General features: G+C 31.5%; 1 protein-coding gene across 1 annotated transcript; it reads right to left on the bottom strand.

The window, feature by feature from the left end:
- Positions 1-5230: 5230 nt before the first annotated feature.
- On the bottom strand, positions 5231-5857 carry LOC149199704 (uncharacterized). Its single transcript, XM_089400660.1, has one exon. The coding sequence runs from the start codon at positions 5855-5857 to the stop codon at positions 5231-5233; it is 627 nt and encodes a 208-aa protein (XP_089256786.1).
- Between the last annotated feature and the right edge of the window lie 6242 nt (positions 5858-12099).

Here is a 12099-nt window from a genome sequence, read left to right as displayed (position 1 = left end):
TCACTGTGGAAATCAAAATTTCAAATTTAAATGTTTCTTTCCTTTTTGGATGCCACAATTTCAAATTGAAATGTTTTTTTTCTCTTTGGAAATCACAATTTCAAATTTAAAAGGATAAAGTATTTATGTCTTCATAAAATTGTAATGATCAAATCACTTTACAAATAGAAAAAATCAAATGATAAACATGAACCAGTTTTCATAAAATGATATGCTTTCTTCTCCATCAACAAAAAGAAAACGCTATTGCGTGACCTTTACATTAACAGATAGAACAACTTGTCTTCATAGATGGATAAATGAAACTGCAGCAAAAAGAAAACGCTATTGGGTGACCTTTACATTAACAGATAGAACAAGGTGCCTTCATAGATGGATAATTGAAACCGCAGAAAAAAGAAAACGCTATTGATGGACCTTTACATTAACAGATAGAACCAGGGGTCTTCATAGATGGATAACTGAAACTGCAGCCCTCCAGCGTTTGCTTGGTTAAAATTGCATTTAATGTAAAGGGATATAAAAGAAATAAATGTAATAACAGAATATTGATACATTTGTCCATTGTTTTCTTTATCCCTCTAAATGCTTAATAGGACAAAAACCGTTGTTGCCGCATACACTTTATCTATGAAATCGTTCTCATATAATATAAGAAAATACTAAAGATCTGCAACTTGTTTAGAGAACTGCAACAGGCAAATAAAGTAAATTCTAAAGATCTACATCTTGTTTAGAAAACTGCAACAGGCAAATAAAGTAAATTCTAAAGATCCACATCCAGAGATATCATTTTCATGTTTAGAGTACTCTAACTGCAATAGACAAATAACGACGGTACAAATAAGAGAAATACTCAAAAATAGCCATATTAAGATGTACCTAAGACAGAGTGGAGTGATGAAATAATTCTATGGGCATTAACGTAAAAGCTTCAAGGTAAAATCACCTCTCACAGTGGACTATGAGAATTCACTTTTAGAAAAAACGCAGCTTTAGGTTCTCCTGGTGCCTTAAAACTAAGCTGTATCTCGGAGAGTAAACATCCATGCAATGCCATAACCATGTATGCACAATGTCTCAATTCTCCTCCAACTTTAACCTCCAACTTTAACATACTGCTTCCAGGGATACTTCATCTTTTTATAACGGCCATGAGGTGGCTCCCAACTGGCAAAACCTTTCTGAATGTTTTAGAATGCTTTAACCACGTACACTGACACGAGAAAGTTAAAACTTAAAACGGTGAGCACCAGGGCGTCTATGATTCAAATCATGTAGCGTACCAGAGTTTCCTCTTCAGTGGCAGAGACCACAGCCAATCTATAGCCACTGTACACTGGATCATCAGCAGCCTGACATGTAAGAAATTTTTAGGGAAATCTTTCAAGCTCAAATCCTGAAAGGTACCCATCGATGCATCCTGCAAAAGTATTTGCACAAACAAGTGGGATGATACAGCAAACTTTTCTAAAAATGGTTAGCTACTAAAATTGCAAGCCGTGCGTTTAAAACCCACCTTCAATGGACTTTGCGAAGCCCATGAAATTTTTCACTATCAGCTTGTGTAGATCCTCGGCTGCCCAAATTGGATAGATACAGGTGTTAACTACTAAAGAAACAGCAGCACCAAGAAGGATGAGGATAAAGCGGTTTATTGCTGTGTGAATGAACTCCCCAGTTTTTTAGCCGGACACCATTACGAAACAGAATGTTATCAAGAATACTCTAAAACCATATTTGTAAGGTTTCATCTTTGGATATAGTTTAGCAAACGTGGCCACTGACCCTAAAACCATCCGAGCAGTAACATGGTTGGTTAGACAGACTTTTCAGCATGCAGATTTCATAGACAAAAACACCTAAATCAAAAACGGATCCATAACTATACCTGCAATAAATATGATAATGATAATCATCACATGCTCCAATTTTCCAGAACACAAGGATAATTCTGCAGCTCCAAAAGCTAAACCACCCGCTCAAAAGGTTCCCAATCCTCGATTGAAGCCCTTGCTAAATGTTGCACCTGCAACCGTCTGGAAAGATTGATATTGGGCGACAACCCAGTTCCGGAAATAGGATCTGCCTAAGATTTCTCCCGGTGGCAATCTGATCAGAGTTTTTGCACAACCAGGCCAGGTTCAATGCACAGCAGAATAAGAGGTAAAAAAAAGGAAACTCAAACAGATATTTGGAAAAAGCAGTCAAAATACTGTGCATGCTTGCCGGATGCAATCTAAAATGTCTCACTCTGATCCAACGGAAGAAGCTGAAAGTATTAACTATGAGGCTAAAAGTATTAACTATGGTATGTGCACATAAATAAATAAAAATTCATAATATTTCTTATTTAAATATATAAACTTTAACTATAATTACTATTAAATCTTAAATAAAAGACACAATGTATATGATAACTACAAAATCTCAATGTTCCAAACTTACTGTGTGTGATAGTACTGTGTGATAGTACTCCAATTCCATAAGTGATTCTTCCGTTCCTTTACTTGTCAGGGCTCCTAAACGATATGCGTTTCCTTGTCTCGTCTAAAATATTCTCTTTCGACAATAATCTCTTCATTATTCTGGTCAACAGACTTTTGACAACGGGGCAGTCCACAATCATAGATTAATAAATGGAAATGGAATGAAAAACAATAAATGGGATCGGTTATTTATTTAATACAAATAAAGTATAAGAGAAATTAAATATTAAAAATTAATATATTATTACCGATATTTATAGAGTAAAACTAATTTGATAACATAATTTTGTTTGGGATATTCTTAATATATGAAATATAAAATGTTTATTTAGATTAATTTTAATTTAATTGGAATTAAAAATATTAATATAATTATTTTTAATTTAAATAATTTAATTATTTTTTAGCTGGATTGAATTTTGAATTTCATAATTTATATAATATTTAATAATATAACAATTACCATTAATTAAGTATCATGTGATAAACAATTTAAATAAATGAAAAAATAAAATAATTATATATATTAGTTAAAACCTAAGAAGTTAAAATTACATTTCTGGATGTTTTTATTAGAATAGGGTGAAGAGTAAAAAATATACATTACTAATTTGATATCTTGTTTGTTTGCGTTTATTTTTGGTGTATAAGAATTCCACCATAGGAAATCCGCTTTTCTAGTACTTTTAAAGTCTTGTATTTTAGTTTATTATCACTTATTATCTTGATCCAACTTTGACTAATAATCTAATTTACTTATAATTGATATACAAAATCAGCTAAACTATGTAGAAAAAACTAAATAAACCACACAAAAGAATAATAAAAATTTAAAAAAAAAATAGTACAATATTCTATCAACTTGATAATTAATGATATAAAAAATAGCTAAAATCCATATATTTCATTCTATTTCCTTTAATAATGCAGCGATACAACTCAAATTGAAACAAAATCAATCCAATAAAAGCCAAATTTTCTCGATCAAAGTGACACGAAGATTTTTTTTTTTTTTTTTTTTTTTTTTATTAATTTTAATATTATTGGATAAAAGCCAAATTTTCTCGGTCAAAGTGACCCAAAGAATTTATTTTTTTTTATGTTTTTTTTATTAATTTTAATATTATTGGATAAAAGCCAAATTTCTCAGTCAAAGTGACCCAAAGAAAGAATTATCTTTTTTATGTTTATTTCATTAATTTAAATATTATTAGATATGTGAAAGTTTATGTAATTTACTTATAATTCATATTGTTTCCTTTCTGCTTATACAAAATCATATAAATAAAAAACAAAAAAGCTGACTAACCATACAAAGTAATAATAAAATATTTTAAAAAACAATACAATATTCTATAAACTTGATAATTAAAAACTTGATAATTAATGATATAAAAATAGCTAAAATCCATATATTTCATTCTATTTCCCTTCCTAATGCAGCAATGGAACTAAAATGGAGACAAAAACAATCCAGTAAAGAGGGAAACCGGAAATCCGGTAAAAGTTACCAAAGAAAGAATTGCTAATTTTTGTATGTATGTTTTATTAATTTAAATATTAGGTGAAAGTTTATGTAAACCGTTTCATCAAATATAAGAGCAATTAAAAATACCCGTTTAAAAAGCTTAAAATTATTGTTCGCATGTGGAGTAGTATTTAAATAACCATTTTAATTATATACTTATGAAATGAAGTAATGGCTTCAGCCAAAAGGATAATTACCTATTCACCTTCTCTCAAGGCCTAATAGGTAGCTTCTTATGTTTACAGAAATTATCAACCTTGACAAATGCGACTTGAGCTCTTTTATAGAGAAATGAAGTGAATTGAAAATAACATCTACCCACAGCTCGAAGGCAAATTTCAGAAATTTTAAATTTTAAATATTTACGAGTTATAAATTTTTGGAGGTGTTTTATAGTATATTTCTATAAAAAGTTCACAATGCAGAAAAATATAAACAATATAAACACAAATGTCATCACCAATTCAGATTTGTGAAATTTTAATATTTGATATCGATTTAGTATCAAACTTGTAAAACTGCTACTTATTTTATTAAACAAAATAATTACAGTAATAGGACCTTGAGCCTGCTAGGTCACCAAGAGTCGAATCGTCATGCATAACGCCTGTCTGCTCTGGTATTTACCATCATGGCCTTCTTTTGCATACTCATGCACAACTTTCTGTTTTGGTCGCTGAACCAGCCACTATTGGTACCTTCACCCTTATTTGTGACAGTATTCTTTTCCATAGAGCAAATTATTTTAGAAATTTGAATGTTGGATCTCTTAACTTGATGGTTCATATCAGGGCGCGACTTAAATTTGAATCTTGGATTTCTTAACTTGATGGTTGATATCGATTTGCAAATAATCCACCCTACTATCAAACTTGTAAAACTGCTACTTATTTTATTAAACAAAATAATTACAGTAATAGGACCTTGAGCCTGCTAGGTCACCAAGAGTCGAATCGTCATGCATAACGCCTGTCTGCTCTGGTATTTACCATCATGGCCTTCTTTTGCATACTCATGCACAACTTTCTGTTTTGGTTGTTCAGCCTTCAACTTCTTTCCCTGAACCAGCCACTATTGGTACTTTCACCCTTATTTATGACAGTATTCTTTTCCAGAGACCAAATTATTTTAGAAATTTGAATCTTGGATCTCTTAACTTGATGGTTAATATCAGGGCGCGACTTAAATTGTCACCTGAACATATATGATAGAATTAATAAAAACAACTGCAATTAATCTTATTCTCTTCTTCCCGGATAGCTTCCAGCTTTGGTCTCCAACATTGAACTCTGGAATATGTCACTAACTTCTCATACTGTTTCTTCAATTCCGGAGTGTTACAGACCCCACGCTCATCACCCGCAGAATCCCGGCTCAGTGTATCGCGCTGTTTATCATCTTTAAGCCTTGTGTCCTCCATAATCTTTGTGATAAAGTCTGGGGACAGTCTGATCCGACGCCCTCCGCCCACGTTGCTGCTCTCTACTTCAAACGGCTGGCAGAGAGCAGACGCCCGTTCGACACTGCGCAGGGGCCCTGAAAGACCACCAGTGGAATTGGGTGTAGAAGATGGTGATGTTGAAGAAGCGATCGAGAGGAGAGTTAGCTCAGACTGGAAGAACTGGTGGGGCAGAAGGAAATACTTGTTTCCTACCTTCAGTTCATCCTCTTCAGAAAGCGCCGGCGTCTTCTGACCTATGTAGAAGGAGCCGGAATGGCAGACTAAATGTTGAGGGAATTCCTTCATGATTTGGCCGGCAGTCACTGATTTGTGAAGAATCCGAACATCGCCGTCTGAACGAACGAGTTGGGCGGTTTTCTTCTCGCTATCCAACGCCATGCAGGACGCATAGATGCCCATACCTTTTTATTTTCAGCAAAGCATAGCATTCGGATGGAAGTAGCACTTGAGAAATGGAGTAGTGCTAAATAAAACGCAGAACCAGGCGTAAATACTGTGATTGACTTAGACATGACGATGACTTTGACATGATTGATTTTATAGGATTTTTGAATGAAAATTCTCGTCATAAATTGATAAACAGAGTAGTTTTCGGTAAAGGCGCGATGTGAAAGACGATTTGACTCTCTTTGAAAAAGTAGAAAGACTAAGAAAAAACAGTAAGAGTAGGAAAAAAACAGTATTCCATTTCCAACTGGCCGGAGAGGTTTTTCTTGGCTGGTTGATTTTGTTTATATTAATAGGCAATTGTTAAAGTTGTAATTTTAAGTACTTAAAAGACGATTTGACTCTCTTTGAAAAAGTAGAAAGACTAAGAAAAAACAATAAGAGTAGGAAAAAAACAGTATTCCATTTCCAACTGGCCGGAGAGGTTTTTCTTGGCTGGTCGATTTTGTTTATATTAATAGGCAATTGTTAAAGTTGTAATTTTAAGTACTTAAAAGGCTATATTCGAATGAGATTTTACTATATTCTAATGATATTTTAAAATTATATAATTTGAAAATTTTATTTTTTATTTGTCAAGTTGTTTGTGATTTTTTTTAGGTTTGATTTGTAGTTTGATGAGTGTCTATAATTAGGGGCATTTAGATCGTCAAAGTTATCAGGGTTCGCATTTAGCCTAGGTCACACTAGCTGTTAGCTCACTGAATTTTTTAGCATATCAATTTCCCCTAGCACAAGGCACAACCACAATCGTGACGTTTGATCCTGAGTAGCCTTACTGATGAAATCCATCCTCAAAAGGTTGTGGTAGTGAAACATGACATAATTTAAATATTTTATATTTAAAAAATATTTTAAGAATTTCTTTTACTCGTTAATTCTACTTCAAACTTAATTAGAAAGTGGGCAACTATTAATTTTAATGTGTTAACTTTATATACTTGGATTATTTTATGATTTTTTAGTTTATTTTTACATTAAAAATATAATTAAATGTTATAATTTCATTAAAAGCTATAATGAGAAGTTAAAAAAGAATCTTATTAAACTACTTTCAATAATCTTAAATTTATTATTTTTATTTTTGGAAACTATTATCCATTAAAAAAAATTGGAACTTATGAATGGGTATTTTTTATCTAAATTACAGTTTTTTTTAAGCATTTTGGAATTTAAGAAATTTTGGAATATTTTCAAAATTTGTAATCAAATTCAACTCAATCTTAATTTTTGGCAAATATCTATAGCTATTTTTGTGCTTTGGTTTTTAATATTCAGCATTTCTGTATTTCTATACAAATACAGAAATACTGAATATTAAAAAACAAGGAAAAAAATAAGGTTTCATTTATTATCTATTCAAAACAATTTTAAATCTTATGCTATTTTTGTGCTTTGGTTTTTAATATTCAGCATTTCTGTATTTCTATACAAATACAGAAATACTGAATATTAAAAAACAAGGAAAAAAATAAGGTTTCATTTATTATCTATTCAAAACAATTTTAAATCTTATGAATGGGTAAATTTTATCTAAATTACAAAGTTTTGAAATATTTTTAAATCTAATAAATTTTGGAATATTTTCAAAATCTACCATCAAATTCAACTCATTTTATTTTTGATAAATATTTAAAAGTTATTTTTTGCTCTTTGCTTTTTAATATTCAATATTTTTATATTTAAATATTCAATACCAATATTGAAATACTGAATTTTCAAAACAAAAATACAAAAATAAGGTCTTAAATATCTGAAAAAATCAAAATTTAAAAAATTGAATTTGGTTCTCGAAATATTTTATGGTCATGTTTAAAAAATATGCAATTCTAATTACTAAATATTAAAACCCACAGAAAAAATAAGAATTGAGAGGCGACTCTTCGAAAAAGTAGAGACAAGTGAAATAGTCGTTCTTGCCACGTTTCATCGTCATCTCCGAAAAATTAGTGAGACCCCGATATCTGCGAACATTGCAACAATTATTCAACGTTCCACACAGCGTCAAACCTTGTATTTACAGAATGCATCAAAAGGTGAGTCATTTGTTCCCGCTTTATGACCGTTGACGTGACCTTAGTGCTCCACTTTCAAACTTTGAATTCAAATTCAAATAATGTTTGTTCACAGTGTGAATGTTGGCTTGACCAAAACTTTGTAGATGTTTATCTGAAACTTTGAATAAACAAAGTACGCCGAGCTGAATGATGATGAATTCCATTAAATCTCTCTGCGGCTTCTCCCGAAAAGGCCTCGGTTCAACATCTGTCGCAAATCCATCAATCGTTGAAAGACTAAAATAAATCTGTCGTGCATTGGGATTAACAGAGTCACAAGCCTCTTACCGGCTTATTATAAGTACGTCACGAGTGTCTTTCGAGGATTATTATAAGAGAACAGCAGCGAACTTTGGTTTCCGTTGATGTGTAAGTAAAAAAAGTTAAATATATATTTTCGTTTTTGGAGTTTTGGTGTTTAGAATTGATTTGCTAGTAAAAATGTTTAATTTTTAGAGACTATATCATAAATTTATAAATAAAATATACAAATAATAAAAACAAATTTATTATTAATTTAATTACAATTCCAATTTCCCGAATTTTAGTATTTGAAATAATTTACAAATAAACAACTCATATAAACCTAACAAAAAAATCACAATCAGATTTTTCATATGCTTCCAATAAAGGGAGAAATTTCCTTCTGATAATGTTTCTAAAGTCTTGAACGGAGTCGTACTTTCTAAGTCTTAAAAGCGGATGTAAACACAGAACTCACTCCCTTTGAAAACCTTATGGAAGACTTGATAATAACTTTATTCTAGATTTTTTTATTTTTTTTTATTTTTTTAGAATTGTAAATTTGAATTGTGAAATTTGCAAATTTTAATGATTTGAAAATTTTTTAGCATATTCAAAAATTTATTTTAAACGATAAAAATTCATAATTTCTACAAAATTTATATCAATGTAATTCAATTAAAATACAAAAACATCTTTTAATTAAACTACACTCTATGTTATATATATATACCAAATGAATTTATTTATATCAACTAAAATTAATTTATTTATACCCACTAAAATTAGGTTCAATGGATTTTGAATTGACAGTGAACCTAAAAAAAAAAAGTCAATGCTTCAAAAACTCAATGAATTAAGTGATTAAAAAAATTATTAACCAAAATAAAGAAAACATTCCGAAAAATAAATCAATTTTTGAGGAAGTATTTGAGAGAAACCCAACACGAGATTAGTATTGCAAATTTCAAAACAACTGTAATGGTGGATACTATAATGAAATGAAACGAAACACGATTTATATCTAACATGCCAATGTAATTGCAGTGGTTGATCAGTACGCTAAGAACTGTGGTGGGGAGAAATATTTCACACAGAGGAGCGCCAACGATCAACACCGCACCCAATATCTTCAAAAATTATATACGCTAAAATGATGGAGCCTTTACATGTTCTTGTTTTTCTACGTCGTAGGGAGTCATCTATTTATATCAAGGTTGTTAATTTTATTAATATTAATTTTATTTCCAAATCATTAAAAAATATTATTAAAAATTTCAATATCATCAAAAGTGTCTTAGGGTTTTATATTGATTATATAAAAACATTACGTTTTTTTATTTTAAGATAAACAAATTATCGTGGACACCAAGAAGAATTAATTATATTTATTATAAATAGAAAGAATGAGATCACTTTGGAAGAGTGATTGAGTGAAAACTTATGTTATGCAAGAGGTCAAGTTGTTAAGCATTTTAATAATGAGAGTTCCAGTGCTACTCAACTCGAATGTAATGGTTAAAAATAATTTCAAGATCAATTTTACAAAGTTGGTGTGGAGTTTATTTTTGTTCCAAATATTTGTTACACAATGGTTTTCATTACAATTTTAATAACCATATTTAGTCATATTTAAAACAAAGCACAAATGGCTTTGATATCTTTTGTTGGGAATAATAATCAACAATAATTATATTTGAAATTATATGGAGCATATATGAAGTAAGGAACACTAGAAGCTTACATTCAGGAAACTATTGAAGGGAAAAATCCATTCAATCAAACTATTCTATGGGTTATTTATAATATAGTTATTATCTCTATAAAACTTTGGGTTCTTATTATAGGTGCTATTATAGATATCAAAAATATATATATAGAATTAGAAGATCATAATCATATCACAACAATATGTCATAATAAAATATTAAATTCAACTATATATTTATAACTGCTAATAACATCTCCATAAATTACTCAACTTATTTTATAAATTCCTATCTTTAATTTCTATCATTATTCTTATCTTAATTTATACATAAACTCAATGTATATATTTTATAATATTAATATATTATAATATTGTAACACCTATAATTCCAACTATTTACATAGGATATATGAATATAATAAAAAAATTATGAACACAACCTAATATTAATGTTACCACAACCTAATACATTGTTACATTCTAATGAAGTATCAAATATCGATACCATGTCATTAAGGTTCGGATTACAATTACTTAATTGATGCAATTATGCTGGTTATTAACCCTGACCTGACAGGTTCTACACAATGGTAATACCCGAGCAATTCTCCCTATCTCATATTATTGTGTTGTGTTGACCCTTCACGGCATATCCGGTAGGTCCATGGCTGGATGGTTGCCAGCTGCCGGGACTCACCCTTATCACTTGCCATTTGTTTCTTGGAGCACAATGCAGGAAAGGCGATGGGTACGAGGATTTGCCAAACTACGAGGGTAAGCCCTTACGACTTGGTGCTCACTTTGTTTCTTCGCTCATTTGCTAGGCATGGCTCTAGAGGTTGCGTTCTAGTCTCTATAGTGAGGTTCCTCTGCAACTCGTCCTTTCCCACTTGCTATGCAATGTGAAGAGTTCACTGGGCATTCCTACTTGCGAGCAGGCTTGCATTGGGGTTGTATACTATTGTTTCAAAATCGTTTATCATGTAAGTCCTTATTGTAGGTTTGAACCTGAAGTTTATCTCTATATGTCATCTAGATTAGGCCTTGCTTCATAGGTTTACACATCCTTGCAATGGCATTGTTCTAACGTGGCTTGGTTCCTGCAGATGTCACCTTTGCGATGGTGTCTCGAGTCTCTGTCGCAGACACACCTCTCGTTTTCCTCTCATTTTTGGTGCAAGTCTTGATATGCATAACATTTTGGATTAAAATGGTTGTATGAAATGTTTAACCCCATGTTTATGGTGTAGGGTTTTCTCGAGCGAAGGGTGGGCGTGGTTACCAGACCTTTGCACAGCCTGGTTTCTACCAACGCCAAGCCTCTAGGTATGCAAGTTTTCCCTTGATTGTTGCCGACTCTTCTTGCCCTGAATGAGGATTCCGTTCTCATAATAGAGTTTTTCCTCATTTTCGATTCCTATTCATGTTATGAGAAATTCTACACACAGGTTCTGTTGTTTTATTGGTGACGGCTCCCTGAACTATTCTCTCTTGGAATATCTCGGCATGTGGATGTAATTTTCTGGGTTCTTGCTTGTAAATTATTTTAGTGCGAATAAACCAATATTATTAACTGCTTACAATTATCATTTTAATATAATGATGAATCTGATATTTGGTTTTCCCTAATCTTTCTGTAAATGAATTTTCTCTATGAGATTGGAACCTTGGTTTGGTGTATCATTTTGATTATTCCATCCTCAGAATGTTGTTTCAGAGCATCCTCCTCAAGTTGCCTTTCGAACAAATCTGAAGGAATGGAACTGTTTTAAAGTGTTAATTTATTGTTGAATGAAAGACCCCTTTTTTGGGTTTCCTACCTCTGCATTATAGTTACTATGTTTATTTGTTATCGCCTTTGAATAAGGTTATGGTTGTGATTCCATTTGCTTTCATCGTTTAGCACAGGAGGTTTGTTTAGAGTGAAATAAGAATTAACGTAACCCAGTATATAATTATATGTCTCTTGCATGGATATTCATTATGCACATTTCATTCCTATGGTTACTGATATGTTGGGTTATTTATATTTCTTTTTTTTTATTGACAGGGGAATCGGCAACTGGGACAGCCTCACAACTCGCGTAACATGGGGTCGATTCTGGCCGCCACCACTATAACCCCTGGGAACTACGTCTGCCCACCATAACACAGCTCCAGGT

Source organism: Pinus tabuliformis, chromosome 2_1 (genome assembly GCF_031772625.1).
Source record: "Pinus tabuliformis cultivar Carrire ecotype Pingquan chromosome 2_1, CPIR1, whole genome shotgun sequence".
In the NCBI taxonomy this organism is placed as follows: Eukaryota; Viridiplantae; Streptophyta; class Pinopsida; order Pinales; family Pinaceae; genus Pinus; species Pinus tabuliformis.
Note: the sequence above shows the minus strand (reverse complement) of the source record. Positions and strands in the feature narration are given on the sequence as shown.

What these genes read in the sequence shown, in the direction of transcription:
- LOC149199704 (XM_089400660.1), bottom strand. Translation starts at nt 5,857, where the DNA reads ATGGCGTTGGATAGCGAGAAGAAAACCGCCCAACTCGTTCGTTCAGAC.